This window comes from Amblyraja radiata, chromosome 9 (genome assembly GCF_010909765.2).
Source record: "Amblyraja radiata isolate CabotCenter1 chromosome 9, sAmbRad1.1.pri, whole genome shotgun sequence".
Classification (NCBI taxonomy): Eukaryota; Metazoa; Chordata; class Chondrichthyes; order Rajiformes; family Rajidae; genus Amblyraja; species Amblyraja radiata.
The window spans coordinates 74,138,614-74,161,729 of record NC_045964.1 but is presented as its reverse complement, the minus strand read 5'-3'; the positions used below and the strand labels follow the sequence as shown (position 1 = coordinate 74,161,729).

Below are 23,116 nucleotides of genomic sequence, written 5' to 3'. Positions count from 1 at the left end.
GATGAGTTAAACGGCCCCATAGAAGAAGCGTCCACGTGGTGGGGCTGGGAACTGGAAGTATCCTGAGCTAATTCTGCCACCACCATCATCTATTGTGACAAGTGATGGCTCCCACTGATTGTCGCCGGAAGCTTGCGTCCTTTTCAGGACGGACGATGACAGTGAGGTCAACATTTGTAACAAGATGGGCACAAAACGAAGAAGTTGTTAAACTATACTTCATGGATAAAGAAAGCGTCGGAGATATTCCCTGCATTCTTCTCTGAGGAATTTTATGTCTGGGGAAGGGTCTTGACCTGAAATGTCACCTATCCATTTTCACCAGAGATGCTGCCTGACCCGCTGAGTTACTCCAACATTTTATGTGGCCCTATTGAACCAAAGTGGGCCATATAATCCCCAAACACAACACGACACCTCAAAACACAGCCTCTCCCATAATGGCCACTTTGCCAGTGCCTGCCTTCCTTTTGTATACCACGAGAAGTCACACCCAGGCACTAATCACTGCTCTCCTCCTCTCAGCTGCTCACTTGCTGAAAGGCATGAGAATGGGGTTAGGAGAGAGAGAGATAGATCGGCCATGATTGAATGGCGGAGTAGATCTGATGGGCCGAATGGCCTAATTCTACGCCTATCACTTATGACCCTACGACATGTTGGTCAATGTAGGCTTTGGTCCGAAGGTCCTGTTTCCACGTTGTATGACTTTATGACATGGACAGGCGATGTTTCAAGTTAGGACTTTTCTTCAGACTGAAGAGACTGAATAAGGGTCCTGACTCAAAATGTCGCCTATTCATTCATGCTTCCAGTGATATTTCCAACCTGCTAAGTTATTCCAGCACCTTGTGTTTTGCTTAATAATGTCCCTCGCTCTCTTCCTGATCTCTCAGTCTCCAGTCTTGCACATGTGTGCAAAAATAGATTGAAAATCACAGTGAAGGCATGGGTCACGTTTAACCTCTTTGCCCTTTAGTTTTAGCCATTGACTTCCCTAATGCCCAAAGATAATCCTGAATCATAAAATTACAGTTACAGCAAAAAATCAATTAGACGTCTGGCACATGCCATGCTGCTGGAATTTCAACTGACATTTCGGATTGAGTGTAGACGAGATAAGAAGAAATCAGATTTCATTAATGAAGCAGTTAAAAACAATAGAAAAGACGATAAGGGGAAGTAATGTCAACTGATGTATTTGGAGAGATAAAGGTTTGATCAAAGTCCTTTCATTCGGGCTGTTAATCTTTAAAAAGGCAAGGAAGGGAAGTCTGTGATAACTCCCGAACTACATTTGAGGAATTCAATTAATGCTGCTCTTGGAAGCAGATGCTGCCTCAAGCTGTTTATGTAGAGGATACCAGACCCTTTCATAAAAAATGCCGTTAGACCGAAAGACCGTCTAAAAAAAATTCAGACTGCTACCATTCATCACGTTCTTTCATGATCATTATACTTTGCAAACTTCAGTTTTAACTTTTTCTTATAAGATCTTTTAAATCTATATTTGCTTTTTCTTGTTCTCGTGAAATTTGCTGCAAACTTAACTTATTATTCTGCTGAGTCAAAATAAAGAGCTTCAAAAGTGTGTGTGTGTGTGTGTGTGTGTGTGTGTGTGTGTGTGTGTGTGTGTGTGGGGGGGGGGGGGCGGGGACGATGGAGAGGGCAATAAGAGAGAGGGCTTGTACTCATCGTCAAACACTCTCTCAGTGCTTGTGTGAGAGCTCCAGATGAGTGTCAGCATTGTGGCCAACTCTGCAAAATGAAACCAGATTTGCTCTGGGTTTTTTTGGATCTGGTGAACTACTGCCAGTTTTAAAATGAACTTGGCTCCAAAGCTCGTCAGCTGAAATCAGCGCTCCTCCCACAGTGTGCAGAAAGTTCGGAGTCAGGAACAAAGATCTTAGAGCAGAGCTCTTTGGTCAGGAAAGCTTGAGGTCGTCGTTACTGAAAGCTTGACCACTGAGAACTGCCTCTTCCTGAGATCCCCATTTGATCGCAAAGTACAGGAAGTCAAAGACAGAGAACCCACAGCCACCCCGCCTTCCTCCCTTGCAGCGCCTGGTACTTTTTAAAGTCTGCAACAACAACAAAAAAACCAACGCCATCTTTCTGGCTGAGAGGCAGAGTGCTGTATTTTATTTTTACACATGAAATGTGAAGCCCTTGTCAACTTTGAGAAGTAAAGTTCGCCCCCCACCCCCTCTCCCCCTCCCCATTCTGAGCGCTGCTTCAATGGGTCTACACAGCAGAGCTGAACGATGGAGGCAATGATGAAGAGAACATCTGGAGAAGAAATGGAGACTGGAGTCACGCCAGGGTATGTAGTTTAACATAAAACAGACTGCATAGTTGTAACTCTTCTGGAGAACACCTCACCACCCAGCGGCATTTGATTTATGCATTTCACTTTATCCACATTGAGTGCAGCTTCGGTGAAGGCAAAGATTCATCTCAACACTGCTATTGTGTCAAGTAATCTGTTGACAGCATCATTCGCACTTGCTCGCTGATGTGATGTGACTTTGTGCTATGGCCGCACAAAGTCTATCCTCTGAACAGGATGCAGCAAAACTTACATCTTGTGTTCATTCAGCCCACTGCTAGGTGCGAATGATGAGTGCGGCCAGTCTCATCCTCCAGCCCCTTACCAGCCCCCGCCGTTTCCCGGGATGAGTATTCTGGACAGGCTCATCAGGACTTGCCCGGTGTGGCTGCAACTGAACGCCAGAAAGGAGAGGGTGGCAGAAGTCCTCCAGAAGGAGCCACGCGGGGTAAGTTTGTGCAAAGTACTGTTTCCAAGTCCGGTCAAGTTGCGTCTATTGTCAGTTGTACAGGTATACAAATGGGAAATCTTGCTCGCAGCAGCGTCACTGGCACACGGGGAAATATATTATACACAAATTACACTTAAATCCCTTGAAAACATTTAAGTCTAGACTTTGTAATAGCTGATGTGCAAGAGGTGAAGTGCCCTGAGGGTGACTATGTTAGCTCATTACAGAGATATATAACTAAATGTGGCTGGTCAGAGATTTACAACTCCAGTCAATTGTAAATTGTCCCTGGTGTGTAGGGTGGTGCTATTGTATGGGGTGATCATTGGTTGGCCCTCGTGGTCTAGATACGCCAAGCTTCCACGCTGTATCTCTAAAGTTAAAGTCTGAAGTATAAAACCTCATTTATTGCACTCCATTACTCAGAGATAGCATGCATATTTTTGTTGTTACTCATGTGTCATAAAGTTTTATCCTGGCACAAAGTGAGCCTAAAGAAGGGTCTCGACCCGAAACATCACCTATTCCCTTTTTTCCAGAGATGCTGCCTGACCCGATGAGTTATGGGCCTGTCCCACTTAGGCGATTTTTTTAGGTGACTAGGCTGTCGCCAGGGTGTCGCCTGTATGGTCGTGAGTTGTCTCCTCAGTCGCCCAAAGAGTTGTAGCTTCTTTCTGGTCACCGCTGGATTTTCAACATGTTGAAACATTTTCGGAGACAGTTGGCGACAGTGGGTTTGACGCCAATGAGCGTAGCTTGACTTGTCCTGACGTAGGTGCTGTCGTAGTTGTCGCCAGGTTAACGTAGGTTGTTGCCAGGTGACGTAGGTTGTCGCCGGTGCTGACTTCGTTATTTTTTAGTTGTTAAAGTAATATGAATCTATTTCAAACTTTGTCGAAGGGGGGTCCAGTTGCCGTTTATTTGACGACCTGCTACGACTATGACAGTCGCCGGCAGTCACCTAATAATAGCATAAGTGGGACATGCCCATTACTCCAGCTTTTGGTGTCTATCTTTGATTTAAACCAACATCTGCAGTTCCTTTCTGCACACGCTGCCTAACCTGCTGTTATCTCCATCACTTTGTGTCTTTTTTTGTAAACCAGCATCAGGATTTATTTGTTTCTGCATTTATAGTTTTATCCTTATGCTTTGGGGCAGCTAATTGTTGGCTTGAATCTGCTGCCCTCAGACAGACCACTCCTGAACCCACCTGGTCTGGATTCAGGGGGACTACCTTGGCTGTGTCCAACAATAAAGCCCCAAGCAGAGTAACATTGGAAACTCACAATCTCCTAAACTCCCCTAAGAGACAACTGTGCCCACACTATTTCCCTCATCCATGCTCAAAGGGCATTTACACATCAATGATGAGGATGTGTCCCAACAGCATGTTTCTATTGCTAGTTGGTTGCCATTGGTCTTGGTATTAGCCAATAATGATAGCAGAGTGGAAATTCGGTAGCTAATATACTAAAGATAGACATAAAGTGCTAGAGTAACTCAACGGGTCAGGCAGCATCTCTAGAGAAAAGGAATAGGTGATGTTTTGGTTAAGACTCGGCCATTTACTATCTAGGCTCACTGAGGTCACCCTTGGCTCAGGCTAGTGACACTCTGCTCCGAATCATTGCTGAGGTACAGAGGCACTGCCAGTAGAGCAGTGAACCACTATGTTAGCTGTATTCAACATCCATTGTCTCTGTCCACATTCCAAACTTGTGTGAATTAATAGGTTCAGTGGTGACTGGAAGATGCCCCTAGTTTGTGGATGATCTATTTGTAGGGGAAATAAGGGAGAGAGGGGTTGGGTTTAATGTTTGTAGGCTTGTAGGCTACCCAAGCAGAATATGAGGTGCTGTTCCTCCAGTTTGCGTATGGCCCAGGACTAAAAGGTCAGTATGGGAATGGGAAGAGCAGTTAAAATGGTTAGCAACCAGAAGATCTAGTAGGCCATGGTAGACTGAGCGCAAGTATTCAGCAAAACAGTCGCCGAGTCTATGCTTGGTCTTGCTGATGTACAGAAGGCCACGTCGGGAACACTCTTTGCAATAGATGAGGTTATAGGAAGTGCAAGTGGATCTCGGACTCATCTGGAAGAACTGCTGGAGTTCATGGATGGAGGTGAGGGAGGGGGACAGGTGTTGCATCTCCTGTGGTTGCAGGGGAAAGTACCTGGGGAAGGCATGGCTTGGGTGGTAAGTGATGAAATGAATTGAATACATTTTATTAGCCAAGTATGTATACATAGTAGGAATTTGCCTTGGTGCTTTGCTCGCAAGGATTCAAACACGATATACAGTAGGCAATTAAAAATAAAACATCATTTAAGATTGTGAAAATAAAATACCAGAGTAAAAAGAGGCTACAGACTTTTGGTTATTGAGTAGAGCAACTGCTCATGGGAAAAAAAACTGTTTTTATGTCTGGCTGTGGCAGCTTTGACAGTCGCCTCTCAGAGGGAAGTGATTCAAAGAGTTTGTGGCCAGGGTGAGAGGGGTCAGAGATGATCTTGCCCGCTCGCTTCCTGGCCCTTGCAGTGTACAGTTCATCAATGGAGGGAAGGTTGCAGCCAATAACCTTCTCAGCTGATCGGACGATTTGCTGCAGCCTCCAGGTGTCGTGCTTGGTGGCTGAGCCAAACCAGACCATGATGGAGAAGGTGAGAACCGACTCTACGATGGCCGTGTAGAATTGGACCATCATTGCCTGTGGCAGATTGTGCTTCCTCAGCTGCCGCAGGAAGTACATCCTCTGTTGTGCTTTTTTGACTGTGGAGTCGATGGTAGTCCCCCCCACTTAAGGTCCTTGGAGATGATGGTTCCCAGGAACTTAAAAGACTCCACAGATGTGACTGTGGTGTTGTTGATGGTGAGTGGGGTGAGGAGAGGGGGAGCTCTCCTAAAATCTACAATCAATTCCACTGTCTTAAGAGCCTTGAGCTCCAGGTTGTTGCGATGGCACCAGGACGCCAGCTGTGACACTTCCTGTCTGTAGGCAGATTCCTCCCCATCCTGGATCAGTCCAATCAGGGTTGTGTCGTCCGCAAACTTGAGAAACTTGACAGAGGTGTCTGCGGAGGTGCAGTTGTTGGTGTAGAGGAGAGGGGAGAGGAGAGAGTACGCAGCCTTGCGGTGCTCCTATGCTGAGGGTCAGCAGGTCCGAGATGTGCTTTCCCAGCCTCACATGCTGCTTCCTGTCTGTCAGGAAGTTGGTGATCCACTGACAGAGGGGTTCAGGCACAGTCAACTGGGAGAGTTTGGATTGTAGTAGCTCTGGCATAATGGTGTTGAACACAGAGCTTTAAGGGCCTGTCCCACTGCGGCGACCTAATTCGCGAGTTTAGAAGAGTTTGCCCTCGACTCATACTCGCAGAATGGTCGACACGAGGTCCTAGGAAGTCCTTGTAACTCTCCTTCATGCTCAAGACTAGTCCCCGCGTACTCGAGGCCTCAGCTAGGTTGCGGCGTTTTTTTCAACATGCTGAAAAATGCCCGCGAGGAAAAAATTGATATTTTTTTACTCGTAGGTTTAGTCGAGGTAGGTCGTAGTAGGTCGTAATGCTATCGTAGGTAGTCGAAGGTAAAGCTCGTTGAGAAAAAAAAGGTACGTAAACCAACCGGTAATGTTAAATGCCCACTAAACTTTATTAAAAGTTGTCTGGCTTCTTAAAAGTGTCTCTCTCCCCTTCGCTTCTCCCCCCCCCCCCCCACACACTCTCTAAAGGATTTACCGTAACTGTGTGTGTGTGTGTGCGTACGTGTGTGCGTGCGTGCGTGTGCGTGTGTGCGCGCGCGCGCGGTTGATCGATCCAGCTCGCGGTTTCATCGCTGACGGTCGATGTAGCTCGAGGTTTTCCAGGCGAGTGCCCTCGAGCTTGAAGGTCGAAGCCACTCTTCTGAACTCGCGGATTAGGTCGCCGCAGTGGGACAGCCCCTTGACATTAGTTCTTACTAACTCTGCTTTAGGCTCCAACAGTAGACAGAAACCCGTTAAATTTAGATCCTAGTATATAATATGCACTTCTGGCACAAGAAGTTCCTCATTTCCTCATTATTCAGCAGTCTTATAAACGTTCCGATGTAAACGCTTCACACTTGATTCATTAGTTTCAATTTCATTAAAAAATATATATATACATCTACTTTCGTTGCTTGATCCCATTCTTTAGTTTCTGTTCACGCACAAAAAGCTCAAGAGACACATAGTTCTATCAAAGATTGCAACTGGCGGACACCAGGGGAATCCGGGACATGGCAGAACTTAAAATCTCGTGCCTTTCCGCGGGGCACATGCATATAATGCCTTATTGTTATCAGATACAAATAAATCCATTACCTCAACAAGATTATTTTGAAGAGGTTATACCTATTGACCCATGTTTGTCATACACCGAGAATCCACAGATTAAAAGCTCACATTCTATAAGTACAAGGTGCGGTGGGTTGGTTGGGGAGCGGGATGTGGATGAAGGAGAGATGTTACAAAAGGAGCCTGGGTCTCTCCATATAATGTGGTGATGGTATGGATGGAAGGTCCACCTTCATCAAGGTGTAATTGGATGTCCACATATACATTAATCTCCTGTCTCAGGGTGAGTTTTGCACTGTAAACTCTCCATGTTATTTGATGAGCCTGATGTTACCGTGTTTGCTAGTGACACTAACAGAAAAGGCTGTAAATACACCAGGTTAGGAAGCTTTTGTTGAATAAGAAACAAAGTGAATCTTTCAGGTTGAAGACCATTCACCAGATGGAGTGTTTTTGACCTGAATACAACTCTGTTTCTCTCTTCACAGAGTGTGTGTGTGTGTGTGTGTTTGTTCGCTCTACCCTGCCCTAGTGGGACAGGGCCTTAAATCCACTACCATGTGTGTGTCTGTGTGTGTGCTCTACCCTGCCCTAGTGGGACAGGGCCTTAAATGCACTACCGTGTGTGTGCGCGCGCGCGAGAGATCCGGCCCGCGGCTTCATCGCTGACGGTCGATCCAGCTCGAGGTTTTTCAGGCGAGTGCCCTCGAGCTTGAAGGTCGAAGACAGTCGCTGAAAGGTCTTGTTAGTGGGACAGGGCCTTAAATCCACTACCATAATCCTTGCATAGGTCCCCTAGCGGTCTACGTGCTAGAGGATGAAGTACAGGCCTAGGTTGACCGTGTCATCCACTGATCTATTGGCCCGGTATGCAAACTGAAAGAGGTGGGCCAGTACAAGTCTTTCAAGGGTTTTCATGATTACAGAGGTCAGAGTGACAGGCCTGTAGTCATTAAGGCCAGTAATCCTTGGGTTTTTGGGTACAGGAACAATAGTGGAGATTGAAGCAGGCAGGGACAGTATAGAAACATAGAAACATAGAAATTAGGTGCAGGAGTAGGCCATTCGGCCCTTCGAGCCTGCACCGCCATTCAATATGATCATGGCTGATCATCCAACTCAGTATCCCGTACCTGCCTTCTCTCCATACCCTCTGATCCCCTTAGCCACAAGGGCCACATCTAACTCCCTCTTAAATATAGCCAATGAACTGGCCTCGACTACCCTCTGTGGCAGGGAGTTCCAGAGATTCACCACTCTCTGTGTCAAAAAAGTTCTTCTCATCTCGGTTTTAAAGGATTTCCCCCTTATCCTTAAGCTGTGACCCCTTGTCCTGGACTTCCCCAACATCGGGAGCAATCTTCCTGCATCTAGCCTGTCCAACCCCTTAAGAATTTTGTAAGTTTCTATAAGATCCCCTCTCAATCTCCTAAATTCTAGAGAGTATAAACCAAGTCTATCCAGTCTTTCTTCATAAGACAGTCCTGACATCCCAGGAATCAGTCTGGTGAACCTTCTCTGCACTCCCTCTATGGCAATAATGTCCTTCCTCAGATACAAACCCACGCTAACCAAATAATCATCCTGCCATTACTTTCCAAATTCTCCACAGCACCGCCCTTCCAACCCCACCCACTCAAACGTCCCACCACTGTGTAGACAGAGTATTCTCAAGGAGAAATAGACATGCTTTCATCTGTATTGATATTCCTGTCAGTATATACTAGAACCTTTTTTCTGCTTTGGAAATATCCATGTATTTGAGAGGTTAATGAACTGAAATATCCAATTCTCTTTCTTTTTTGATTGCTTATTTATTTTCCCTGTGAGGTGTATGTTATGTGTGCAGCATTTGGCCTGTTCGTATGTGAGCACAACAATTCTGTAAGATATATATCTTTTACCAAACATAGATCCAATCACCTGATACATCTATCCCTTCTTGTAGGAATTGAGCAAAATCTATAGACTTAACACATAAACTTATCTTGTGCTTAAAAGTCAGGTTCAAAATGACATTGTAAGATTAGTGTTCTTCAGGTGTACTCACTATATTAAGAGCTGTACGCATCGTTAATGGCTATTCACCGGTCCAAGAGCTTCAATCTGAGGTTTCAGTTTCTGTACTGCATTTTAATAACCTATATACTAGATTATTTTGTTCAACATAAGTTGTTTACCATTGAATGCTGGATTTAATGATGTGCCTTTCTTCTATTAAACACTCTGATGTATCCCCTCGGATTTCATTGACAAGAATCTGCTGAGACCTGTCTCTGTAGTTTATTTTGAGTTTAGTTTTGTTTTGCACATTTCATTTCGTTTTGTACATTTCATTAAAAAAAGATTCAAAGTGCTGAAGTAACTCAGTTGGTCTGACAGCATCGTTGGCTACCCAAGCAGAATATGAGGGTAGAGGAGGAAACATTGTCTGGCCCTAGAGATTTCTGGCTTTTCTGTCCCCCAAATAGCTTTTTCACCCCAATTTCTATTGTTAGTGATGGAGAGGTGGCCAGACTGATAAAGGGCAGCAAGAAGAGGGTGCCTAGTGGAGGAGGGCCCAGTCTTTGCAGACTGGAGTCAGGCTGTGAGTAGGTATGAAGTGATGATTGGGGAGGAGTGGGTGGGGAAGAGCCCAGACTTTGCAGAATGGAAGGTACACAAACAAGCTGGAGAAACTCAGCGGGTGCAGCAGCATCTATGGAGCAAAGGAAATAGGCAACATTTCGGGACAATTTTGCAGACTGGAGTCAGGCTGTGAGTGGGTGTGAAGTAGTGATTGGGGAGGAGTAGTTGGGGGAGGGGGTACCAGGGTTATGTTTCTGTCTTTCAAACCTGCAGTAGAACTCATTCAGGTCGTTGGTCAGCTGACGATTGCAGCTGGTGATTTCTTGCAAGCCGTTCCACACCGAAGATGAGTCATTAGCTGAGAACTTGCACAACTTCTCAGAGTACCTTTCTTTGGCAGCTCTCATTCCTCTTCACAGCTTGTACTTGGCCTGCCTGTAGAGGTCTGCATCCCCACTCCAGTAGGCCTCATCTTTAGACTGGTGGAGCTGTCTGAGTTCTGCTGTAAACCAAGACTAGTCATTGTTGAACCAGATCCGGGTCCAGTGTATGTATACTCATCGAGGCTTGTGGTTGCTTCCCTGAACACATTCCAATTAGAGCAGTCAAAACAGGACTGTAGGTTCTCAATGCCCTCGCTTGTCCACCTTTTCATTGTTCTGACCACAGGCTTAGCAAGATTTCTGCCTGTAGGTTGGAATAAGGTGAACTAAACAATGATCAGAGAGTCCCAGAGCCACACGGGGAGCAGAGCGATATGCGTTCTTGATTGAAGTGTAACAATGGTCAAGTCTGGTGAGTCAGGTAACGTGATGTCTGTATTTTGGAAACTCTCGGCTGAGCTCAGCCTTGTTAAAATCCCCCAAAACAATGACACAGAAACACTGTACTGTATCACAGTATGGTATGGCAACTGCTCTGTCTCCGACCGGAAAGCACTGCAGAGGGTGGTGAAAATTGCCCATCGCATCACCGGTTCCTCACTCCCCTCCATTGAGTCTGTCCAAAGCAAGCGATGTCTGCGGAGGGCGCTCAGCATCGCCAAGGATTGCTCTCACCCCAGCCACAGAATGTTTACCCTCCTCCCATCCGGGAGGCGCTACAGGTCTCTCCGTTGCCGGACACCAGCAGGTCCAGGAACAGCTTCTTCCCTGCGGCTGTTACATTACTCAACTCTGCCAATCACCCCCCCCCCCCCCCCCCCCCCCCCCCGGACACTCCTTCCCCCAAATTGCATTACTGCTGCTGTATGTACGTATATATATTTATTGCTCATTATTCTATGTTCGTTCATCTGGGTGAGATTCTAACTGCATTTTGTTGTCTCTGTACTGTACACTGCACAATGACAATAAAGATTGATTCTGAATCTGAATCTGAACATGCCATTAGCTTTCTTCACTGCCTACTGTACCCGCATGCTTACTTCATGGAAGTCACTCTCTACTCTCATTACCTGGTCAGCGAGTTGCGTTTGTGCCTGATGTACGCAGGCTTGGGGGGGGATTAACTCCAGTGAGAATAAAAGAGGTAAATTCCTTTGGAGAATAAAAGGGTTTGCAATTTATAGAAAGTGATTCCAGATTAGGAGAACAGGAGTTAGACAGTACCGTGATGTCGCTGCTCCGGTCCTGCTTAGTATAGAAGCATATTCCACCGCCTGTTGATTTCCCCGCTGCCTCCGCTTCACGTGAACCAAGTCGTTGTGGAGGGAGCAGTCTCTGCGGGCGGTAGAAAGGGGTGGATATGGGAAGGTGTGATTTCAGGCAGCATTTCTGGAGAAAATGGATATGTGACGTTTCAGGTCAGGACGACTATTTCAGGACGATTGTAGAGGGGGGGGGGGGGGACTGGGGGCAAGAAAAGACCATGTTCTCATCCTTAAAATGTAGTGCAGATATAGCCCCATCTCTGTTGCTGAATTCCTTTTAGAAGTGCACCTTTTCAATTCTCTGTCCAGATCCTTCCTACCAAAGTGAATCACCTCACACCTTGATTGGGTTATTGTGTCCAACAAAAGAGTCGGATTAACTTGGATCATTCACTAAAGGGCCACGTATGAATAGGTCATTGCAATCCAATGGATCACTGCAATAGATAGTGAGATCGTTTAGTTTAGAGATACAGCGTGGAAACTGGCCCTTTGGCCCACCGAGTCTGTACCGACCAGTGATCCCCGTACACTATGCACTGTTTACAATCTTACCTAAGCCACAAACTACAAACCTGTACGTCTTTGGAATGTGGGAGGAAGCCGGGACACCCGGGGAAAACCCACGTGGGAGAACGGACAAACTCCATACAGACAGCACCCGTTGTCAGGATCGGACCGGATCTCTGGCACTGTAAAGCTGTACCACTGTGCTGCCCAGAAAAGTCTCGCAGATTCTCAGGGCTATCTTGTGTAGATTCCTTGCAAGGGCACAGAGTGAATATTACCAGTTAGGATTGATTCCATACACTGTAAATCAACTTGGCCGTATTCCATGTGCCATGGTGTGATGCAAACTCATGTTTCTGGATCACTGGTTGGGATTTCTGGCGTTTAATCCAGTACAACCTTCACTGACTATTTAGTGGTGCTGTTGAGTACAAGGATGCCATTCACATTGGACTGGCAACGAGCCCATTTACTGCCGGCTCGGATCGGTTCCCTATTCCCTTAAACCACAGGCAGGCACGAAACTGCCTGTTTTACAATAGAACAGAACGAGGTGTCAGTGAGGGAGCAGCACAATAACTGCATTGCCATTAATAATGGTGATTTAACATGTTGATTCACAAGATGTGGTTATGCCAACAATGATAGTCCATCTTTGTCAATGCCAGTGTACACACCAGGGGAGGCAGATAAGAGTCAAGCATAGACAATAGGTGCAAGAGTAGGCCATTCGGCCATTTGAGCCTTCAATATGATCATGGCTGATCATGTTGATGCTGTGGAATTACATGTAGGCCAGACCTACGAGCTGGATGATTTTCTTTCAACATCAGTCCAGCATTTTGATGATTTCTGAAACCAACTTTTCGTGGAAAATCTTCATTTATTTTGTTAAATTCCTCACCTGCTGTGCTGAAAAAGTGAAGGCTGCATTGGATACAAGACAGCCCAGTAATGTTCATGTCTCGCTCCTTCTTCGGGATGCTTCAGTATTACTTGAAAGTTCTGCTGTGATTGCCGACCGCGTTGTATCCCTTTCAAATTATTGTAACAAAGGAGAACGTTGGCCCTGAAATGAAGAGAGCTGGAAGGTATGTAAAATACTTAGAGAAAATAAATGTCCATGATGACTTGTGGCAGACATTATCACTGTCAGATTATTTATTTTAGTATTCATGCAGGGGATGTGAGCTTGCAGGCTGACCCAGCATTTGGTTCCCATCCCAAATTGCCCTTGAGAAGGTGGGAGTGAGCAGCCATCTAGAACTGTGGCAGCCCTTGAGTCGTGGGTTTACCTACGATGCTGTTTGGGGGAGAGTTCGCAGATTTTGACCCAGCAACGGTGAAGACATATTTCCATGTCAGGATGGCATGTGACTTGGAGAGCAACGTCCAAGTCTGAGTTGCATGAAGTGCATTCTGCAAACAATGCAGAGATTTTACCTTGAACTATGATACCTCCAACTATGGTCTGGGTGCTATCATTACTCATAGAGCAGAATCGGCACAGCAACATAGTGGTGCTGCCTTACAGTAGCAGAGACTCACGTTTGAGATTTTTTTTAATGGGTGTTCTTAGTAGAAAGGGTGAGGAAGAACCACTGAATATAATGTATTCGGAAGGGTTCCACAAACTCCCAAAGTTGGGCTTATAGGACTTGATATTACAATCCCTACTATAATTGGCACCTTCTTACTATCTTGAGTGGGGGTAGGGGTAAATACTTCATTGGGGTCATCAGGTGGGCACCCTCCTTCCTTGGTGATTCGTTGATAGGCCCACGACATCTCCAGAGGGCTCAACAGCAACACCTCACTTCCTAGGTGCGCTCCCCTCATAGGAGATTAGAGAACAAAATCAAAGCACATGAGATTGAAGGTAAGACACAATCATGCATAGATAGGTTGGCAGACAAGAATCTGATTAGGGAAGAATGACTCTTTTCCAAGTGGCAGGCACGAACAATAAGTGGGCTGCAACAGGGTTCAGAGCTTGGATACTGACTATTCACAAAATATATGTTATTAATTCAGTTGATGGAACTAAACACAATATCTCCAGGATTGCAAGCAACAGAAAGATGAGTTGGATTGTGAGTTTTGTAGAGCGTACATTGAGGCTCCAGTAAGATTGGGACAAGTTGCTTCAGTAGATGTACTGCAGATGTGGTTTAATGTGGGGCAAAAACACAAGCAGATAATGATCTGAATGGTAAGAGATTAGGGATGGGGAAAATGCAATGAGAATCGGGTATCCTTGTGCAGCATCAATGATTCAATGATACTTTATTGTCACATGTGCCTACGTACAGTGAAATGCTTTGTGTTGCATGCAACCCTGTACAATCATGCAGCAGACCTCACCAAGGCAGTACCCACGTTTGTGGCACCGACAATTACATCAAGTTAATTGGACAGACTTATGCTGCTCGCATGGCAAATATTGATGACGCAGGTGCAACAAACAGGTGGTCATGAAGCCACTGGCTATGTTGGCCTTTATGACTGGAGGATTTTGAGTGCAGATTCAGCGATATCCTGCTGCATTGTGCAGGGCCTCAGCGAGACTGTATGGAACTCCGGTGTCCTCTAAGGAAGGATGTTCTTGCCACAGAGGGAGTGCAGAAAGGGTTCAACAGACAGACTCCTGGAATGGTAGGATTGACATGGGAAGAGAGATAGGAACAATTCACATATATTTGCTTCAGTTTAGCCAGATAGAAAGATTAAAACTTTTAAAATCTTGACAATACTGGGCAGATAGATGTGGGAAACATGTTCTAGTTGGCAGCAAGTCCAGAGTTTCTCACAGCCGAGCATATATGTTAATCAAATTAACGTACATGTTGAGATAAGGAGAAATGTTTTGACTCCAGGCTGGTGAACTGGTAGAATTTACTATCATTTCTGTGGCGAAATAGCTCAAGAAGGAGAATACGATAAATCTAATTGTGTGTGTGGGGGGCGGGGAAACTTTTTTAAATCTTTCCCCTGCACGGAGAACCCGACTTTTTCTCTGTCGGGTCTCCGTTGTCGTTGGGGCCGAGCACCGTGGAGCGGCCTCCAACCGTAACGACCTGGGGCTCCAGTTGCGGAGCCTGCGGACTTGCCAACCATCGTGGAGCTGGCCGAGTTAGGAGCGGTGGTGGCGCGCTGCTGCGACCCGACCCAGGAGATTCGGGGGCTCCAGCCGCAGGTCTGGTGGACAGTAACACCGGGAGCCCGCGGGTCCCTGGTGGGAGACCGCTTTTCGGCGCTTCCGCAACGGCGACTTCTCCCGCCCGAGTCGCAGGGTTGAGGATGACCCGGAGCGGGGCCTTACATCACCCGGCGCGTCTTTAAATGGCCGCGGGACTTGTTGGCACACGCCGGGGGCTCCAACACCAAGACCCGGAGCGCGGCCTTGCATCACCCGGCGCGGCTTTAATGGCCGCGGGACACTTACCATCGCCCGCCGGGGGCTTTGACTCTGACATCGGGAGGAGAATGAGGAGTGCAGGGGAGAGATAAGACTTTGCCTTCCACCACAGTGAGGAGGAGATTCACTGTGATGGATGTTCGTGTAAATTGTGTTGTGTCTTGGTTCTTCTTGTTTGTATGACTGCAGAAACCAAATTTCGTTTGAACCTCTGGGTTCAAATGACAACAAATAAATTGTATTGTATTGTATTGTAAAAGGTAAAGAGATCAACGGATAAGAGGAGAAGGGAGGGATAGTTACTTAATTTAGATGATCACCCATGATCTTTTTGAAAGCCAGAACAGGATCAAGGGGCAGAATAGTATCATTTGAATTTCATTGTTTCAGTGTTAAGAACTGAGTACACCATGTGGTGTAACATTGATGTGAAGTTGTACCAGGCGCCCACCGTTACTTAGTTGGGAGTTACCATCTTCAACGAATGACATTCTCGAGATATCTCACCCTGTACTTAATCACCTACACCTTCAGCAACACACAAAAAAATGGCGCCCACAGATATTACACTTTCTTAAGCACATTACTACAGGGGCACCATCTACAGGGGAACCATCGAGAGTATATTGCCCTACGGCATCACTTCCTGGTTTGGGAGCTGCAAGGCTTATGAGCAAAACCAACTCAACAGGATAGTGAAGACCGCCAGCAGGATCATTGGTGCCCCACTCCCTTTCCTGTTGGAGATCTATAAGAAGCGCAGCATCAGCAGAGCCATCTCCATTATCAAGGACCCCTATCATCCATCACACCACATCTTCTCCATTCTGCCATCTGGGAAGAGGTACAGGAGCATCAGCTGCAGAACCAGCAGGATGTTCCACAGCTTCTTCCCACAGGCAATAAGACTGGTTAACGGACTGTGTCCCCTCCCCATACATCATACACCAACACATCTAACCTCGCCCATACGTTGACAGCTAGGCACCTGTCAAAGTAAAGCCACTGTTCGGTCTGAATACCTGTTTTTATTTCAATTTTTAGGCCTATTTTAGATATGGTAATTTTTAATTTTTTTAAAGCTATATGTATTTATTCTGTTTTTATTAACCGCACTGATGGTAACTGATCGAGAATTTTTTTTTTTGTTTCATCTGTGTATGTAAGTACTCAGTTAAAATGACATTAAAGTAAATACTGAATACTGAATACTACTGGCAGTTTTCTCAAACTGTATTAATGCCTCAATGTGTGGGAGTCTGACCAACCGTGCCTTCCTGAGTGAGTCTCGCATTTAACTGCTGGTTAAAGACTGCAGATCTGCTCTTGGGGAATAAACTCCTATACTAAATTCATTATTCTTTGATGCAATATATAAATATGATTTGCATGATTATGTAGATTTCACTGAAGTGTGACATCTGTGTTCATGTTTTACATCGTGTGTTCAGTTCATATTTTAACCTGCAACTTCCATCATGCTTGCTTGCATGAACGGACTGAAGCAAGCTAATGCAGGCATGTTTGAGTTTTTTAGCATTATTTCTTTCTCAGTACTTTTCGGGTGTTGTGGTGGTGAACACAGTATTTCCAAAAGTGTGCTCTTATAATAGTCCTTCCTTTGTACAGTCGAGGGAGGGATTATCTTCTTTCCACCATGACCCCGTCAGTTCCACAACACTTCTCCACTGCCCTCTCTATTGGAAGTTGTCCTTTATGACACACTCTTTCAGATTTTAATTTACCTTAGTTTAGTTTAATTTAGAGATACAGCGAAGAAACAGGCCCTTCGGCCCACCGAGTCCGTGCCGACCAGCGATCACCTGTACACTGGTTCTATCCTACACTCTAGGGACAATTTGCATAATGAATGAATGAATGAATGAATAAGTTTAAGCCAATTAACCGACAAATCTGCACGTCTTCAGAATGTGGGAGGAAACCTACACGGTCACAGGGAGAATATCCAAACTCCATGCAAGGTATGCGTGACAATAAACTAAATTAACTAATTCCATACAGACAGCACTCGTAGTCAGAATTGAGCCAAGGTCTCTGGCTCTGTAAGGCAGCTACTCTACCTGTGCCACCCTGTGAAATGTAGGTTTAGTGTTACAGACAGACAGCATGGAAACACTCCATCTGCCTACTACATTGATGCCTACCACTAAACACACATTTACACTAATCCTACATTACACCCATTTAAGTTTTCCACATTCTCATCAACTCTCCACAAACTCTATCATTCATCTATTCACCTGGCACACTTTACAATGGCCAATTAGCCTGTCCTTGGGACGCGGGTGGAATCCAGAGCACCTGGGGAAAACCCACACGATCGTAGGGAGAACATTCAATCCCCAGGCAAGCAGCAATCTAGGTCAGGACTGAAGCTGAGTTGCTAGAGCAGTGAGATGGCAGCTTTAACACCCGCTCCACTGTGCCAGTTCATGTTTCATGGTTGAGCCACCTTAAATCCCTGTGTTCATAACATATTAATACACTCACAGAACCTTATCAACGCATCAACATCTTGATTAGCTGCTATTTTAACAACTCTTCCCCCTCACAAATAAAGCACATGCCAGCTGGATTCTCTGAACCCACTGACTCTGAGTCAGAAGATCATGTGTGTTCAGCTCCCACTGCAGATGTTCGAGTGCATAATCAAGGCAGCAAGCACACTGCAGCCCTTTACAAATGTTACAAGCTTAGAGCTCGAGTTTTCAGATAAACTATTAAAACACCTTTCATAGAAAATAGGTGCAGGAGTAGGCCATTCAGCCCTTCGAGCCTGCACCGCCATTCAATATGATCATGGCTGATCATCCAACTCAGTATCCTGTACCTGCCTTCTCTCCATACCCCCTGATCCCTTTAGCCCCAAGGGCCACATCTAACTCCCTCCTAAATATAACCAATGAACTGGCCTCGACTACCTTCTGTGGCAGAGAATTCCACAGATTCACCACTCTCTGTGTGAAAAATGTTTTCCTCATCTCGGTCCTAAAAGATTTCCCCCTTATCCTTAAACTGTGACCCCTTGTTCTGGCCTTCCCCAACATCGGGAACAATCTTCCTGCATCTAGCCTGTCCAACCCCTTAAGAATTTTGTAAGTTTCTATAAGATCCCCCCTCAATCTTCTAAATTCTAGTGAGTACAAACTGAGTCTATCCAGTCTTTGTACAAACTGAGTCTATCTAGTCTTTCAAAGGACAAAGGACATTTATTGTCACATACACCACTTGGTGCAGTGAAATTTGAGTTACCATGCAGCACACTAATAAGATAAACAGCTGTAAGATATTGACCTGTAATATTTCAAAAATCTTTATTCAGAATAAAAAGTATACTTAAAACAAAACAATGGAAATCTTAATACATTCTTAGTGTCTATACATTCAATATTGCTGGTGTCATATAACTTCTGGGTTGTGATGGGGTTCTTTGTTGATCTTCTATGCATGTGGTTTGAATTCTATCCAGCCATTCACCATGTGTATGAACAAGCAAATGGCGGGTGGAGAATGGGCAGAGATAGACTGGCTCAATGGAAAATGAGCCAACAGATTCAATAAATCTTTCTGTGCCACTGCAGATATATGGGATGGGAGACATCTGATTCCCTCTGCCATGACCCTTAGCCAGTCTCAGCATTGTCATTGAGACCCACACTATCCATGGTGCCATGGGTGTCACAGGAGCACTGAGTTTCCATAACAGTTCCATGCATTGGAAGTACACTAGCTTCATGGATGTACACTGGCTGCCAGCTATTTGCTGGGCAGTCTGAGAAGGATCAGCTTCTTGATGTGGAGCTTAGAATATAGTAATGATATACAATACTTTCAGCTTGTTCAAAAGAGATGATAATGTGGTACAAAAAATAATAACTAGTGAACTATTATCAGATGAGCTGTAATAAGAAATTTAGGAAACTGTAAAATCTGTAGATAATGTTATCACAGTTTTCAAGATTCCAAGAAATATAGATAAATTGATGTAATAAATTGCAGAATTGTGAAGGTTTGATGCAAGCACTTTGTTTGCCATATTCCTCTTACTCATAGCTCGTGATATTTTCATGTCTGGTATAATTCTTGAAGGCCTAGAAATAATGAAAGAGTCTGTTTTCTTCAGCAATACCACCAAGGTATCAAGGATGAACTCATAGAAACAGCACATAGATCTTTTTTTCTCTGTAAAACAAAAGGTTAAAGTTTAACTTAATAGAAAGATTAAAGATTTGAAAGGATATGGGATCTTAAAATAGATAATCCACGTCAGTTGATCAATTCGCAACTGCCCTATCCTATCAACAACTAGAGAGTGGTCCTGAGCTCCCATCTGCCTCATTGGAGACCCTTGGACATCAGTGAGGGAGGATTTGAGAGACGCACTTATAGAGGACCCTGACATGACATTGTATGTAGATGGGAGTGCATCCATTAGACCCTGGGGTGAGAAATTGTCTGGGTATGCAATTGATAATCAAGATGGGGAAAATGTAGAAGCAGCTGCCTTTGTCACCTTATTCAGCACAACAGGCTGAATTATTTGCTTTAATCAGGGCTTGCATTATGGGGACACATATATATGGAGGGGAAACATATATACAGATTCTAGATATGCATTTGGAGTAGTGCATGATATTGGACAATTATGGAGAAATAGAGGATTTCTTATCTCTTTAATTGAACTTTACTGGACTTTATCTTGCACTAAATTGCTGATGCCATATCAGGCAGTGAAGAAAGCGAATGGCATGTTGGCCTTCATAACAAGAGGAGTTGAGTATAGGAGCAAAGAGGCCCTTCTGCAGTTGTACAGGGCCCTAGTGAGACCACACCTGGATTACTGTGTGCAGTTTTGGTCTCCAAATTTGGGGAAGGACATTCGTGTTATTGAGGGAGTGCAGCGTAGGTTCACAAGGTTAATTCCCGGGATGGCAGGACTGTCATATGCTGAGAGAATGGAGCAGCTGGGCTTGTATACACTGGAATTTAGAAGGATGAGAGGGTTTCTTATTGAAACATATAAGATTATTAAGGATTTGAATACGCTAGAGGCAAGAAACATGTTCCTGATGTTGGGGGAGTCCAGAACCAGGGGCCACAGGTTAAGAATAAGTGGTAAGCCATTTAGAACGGAGATGAGGAGACACTTTTTCACACAGAGAGTGGTGAGTCTGTGGAATTCTCTGCCTCGGAGGGCAGTGGAGGCTGGTTCTCTGGATACTTTCAAGAGAGAGCTAGATAGGGCTCTTAAAGATATATGTCAGGGTATATGGGGAGAAGGCAGGAATGGGGTACTGATTGGGGATGATCAGCCATGATCACATTGAATGGCGGTGCTGGCTCGAAGAGCCGAATGGTCTACTCCTGCACCTATTGTCTATTGTCTATAAATCCTATATTTGTACACTATGGACGGCTCGATCGTAATCATGTATAGTTTCCACTGACTGCTTAGCGCTCAGCAAAAAGCTTTTCACAATAAACTAAAGTAACTAACTAACACATTTAAGGTTAGTAACATAAAAATATGATATGAGCATAGATATGAAATGTGCATGAATAGCAAACAAATCAATTTAAACAAGCAACTATTAGACAAGTTGGCCAAAGGATTAATTTCTGTACATACATTGGGATGGAACATAATGATGGCATGGGTACATTGAATGATCTTCACTGGAGGGAAATTTCCACAATAAGCAATCCCAAAGAAAGCTGTACATTATCTGATGCTAAATTGAATGGGGTAATTGCAGTCCATGTAATTGCTATCCTGCTGTGATGACACTAGCTCTAACCTGTGTCTCATTGGAAACTGTCCACCTTCTCAATTCCCTTCTGAACACAAAATGGAAACAGGCAGCATCTGTGAAGAGAGAAACAGAATTGTATTCAGGTCAAAAACACTTCATCTGGTGAATGGCCTTCAACCTGAAAGATTCACTTTGTTTCTTATTCAACAAAAGCTTCCTAACCTGGTGTATTTACAGCCTTTTCTGTTACTGTCACTAGCAAACATGGTAACATCAGGCTCATCAAATAACATGGAGAGTTTAGAGTGCAAAACTCACCCTGAGACAGGAGATTAATGTATATGTGGACATCCAATTACACAATGATGAAGGTGGACCTTCCATCCATACCATCACCACATTATATGGAGAGACCCAGGCTCCTTTTGTAACATCTCTCCCTCATCCACATCCCGCTCCCCAACCAATCCACCGCACCTTGTATTTATAGAATGTGAGCTTTTAATCTGTGGATTCTCGGTGTATGACAAGCATGGGTCAAGAGGTATAACCTCTTCAAAATAATCTTGTTGAGGTAATGGATGTATTTGTATCTGATAACACTAAGGCTATATATGCATGTGCCCCTCAGAGAGGCACGAGATTTTAAGTTCTCCCATGTCCCGGATTCCCCTAGTGTCCGTCAGTTGCAATCTTTGATAGAACTATGTGTCTCTTGAGCTTTTTGTGCGTGAACAGAAACTAAAGAATGGGATCAAGCAACGAAAGTAGATGTATATATTTTTTTTAATGAAATTGAAACTAATGAATCAAGCGTGATGCGTTTACATCGGAATGTTTTTAAGACTGCTGAATAATGAGGAAATTAGGAACTTCTTGTGCCAGAAGTGCATATTATGTACTAGGATCTAAATTTAATGAGTTTCTGTCTACTGTTGGAGCCTAAAGCAGAGTTAGTAAGAACTAATGTCAAGGGGCTGTCCCACTGCGGCGACCTAATCTGCGAGTTAAGAACAGTGTCTTCGACCTTCAAGCTCAAGGGCACTCGCCTGAAAAACCTCGAGCTAGATCGACCGTCAGCGATGAAACCGCGAGCTGCATCGACCAACACGCACACCGCACACACACACACACGCACACACACACACACACACACACATCGCAAAGGCGGGGGCCAGGGAAAGCGGGGGAGCGATGTCTGAAATTCACACCCGCGATGAAGAGGAAGGTAAAAGACGGCTGCACAGTGTACGGTAAGCCCTTTAGAGAGCGTGGAGGGGGGGGGGGGGGGCAGGGGAGAGAAGAGGGGGAGAAGGAGTGGAGACATTTTTAAGAAGCTAGACAACTTATAATAAAGTTTAGCAGGCATTTAAATTACCGGTCGGTTTTCCTTGGTCCTGAAAACTCCAATAAGCCAAATAAAATGCCCGGTCAGTGAAGGAGATTGCCTACGGCTGCCCTCGACTGCCTGTAACTAAATAGCGACCCCACTCCACTGCACTACGAGTTAAAAAGACCCATGCCGACCAATTTTTATTCGCGGAAAATTTTTCAGCATGCTGAAATATATTCCGCGCCCTAGCTGAGGTTGCGAGTATGCGGGAACTTCCCTCGAGCATGAAGGAGAGTTCCAGTGACCTCATAGGACCTCCTAGGACCACGTGTTGACCATGCTGCGAGTTTGAGTTGAGGGCAAACTCTTCTATACTCGCAGATTAGGTCGCCGCAGTGGGACAGCCCTTAAACTGTGCAGAAACTCACTCAGCTGGATGTGATATCACTAGGGTTTCCACATTCATCACAAATGCAACTCCTAATTTAATTAGATCGCATTTGAAGTAGAGTCATGGTATAATAGTCTTAGAGCAAGGAAACGGGTCCATCATCCATCCACTAGCCCAGGCCGACCAATCTGCCCCATCTAAGATAGTCCCATTTGCCCATGTTTGGCCCGTATCTCTCTAAACCTTTCCTATCCATGTACCTGTCCAAATGTCTGTTACATTGTTGTACCTGACTCAACCATTCCGCTGGCAGTTTGTTTCACCATCAATAGAAACAATTGCATCTCGGGTTCCTATTAAATCTTTCCCCTCCCATCTTA

The 23,116-nt window shown here is 45.0% G+C and overlaps 1 protein-coding gene across 1 annotated transcript in view; it reads left to right on the top strand.

The window, feature by feature from the left end:
• Positions 1-1,703: 1,703 nt before the first annotated feature.
• Positions 1,704-23,116, top strand: part of rin3 (Ras and Rab interactor 3) — a 90,317-nt gene continuing 68,904 nt past the window's right edge. The window contains exons 1-2 of the mRNA XM_033027756.1: positions 1,704-2,323; positions 2,600-2,777. Coding sequence (XP_032883647.1) covers positions 2,265-2,323; positions 2,600-2,777 — 237 coding nt within the window. The 5' untranslated portion in view covers positions 1,704-2,264. The remainder of the gene's footprint in view (positions 2,324-2,599; positions 2,778-23,116) is intronic.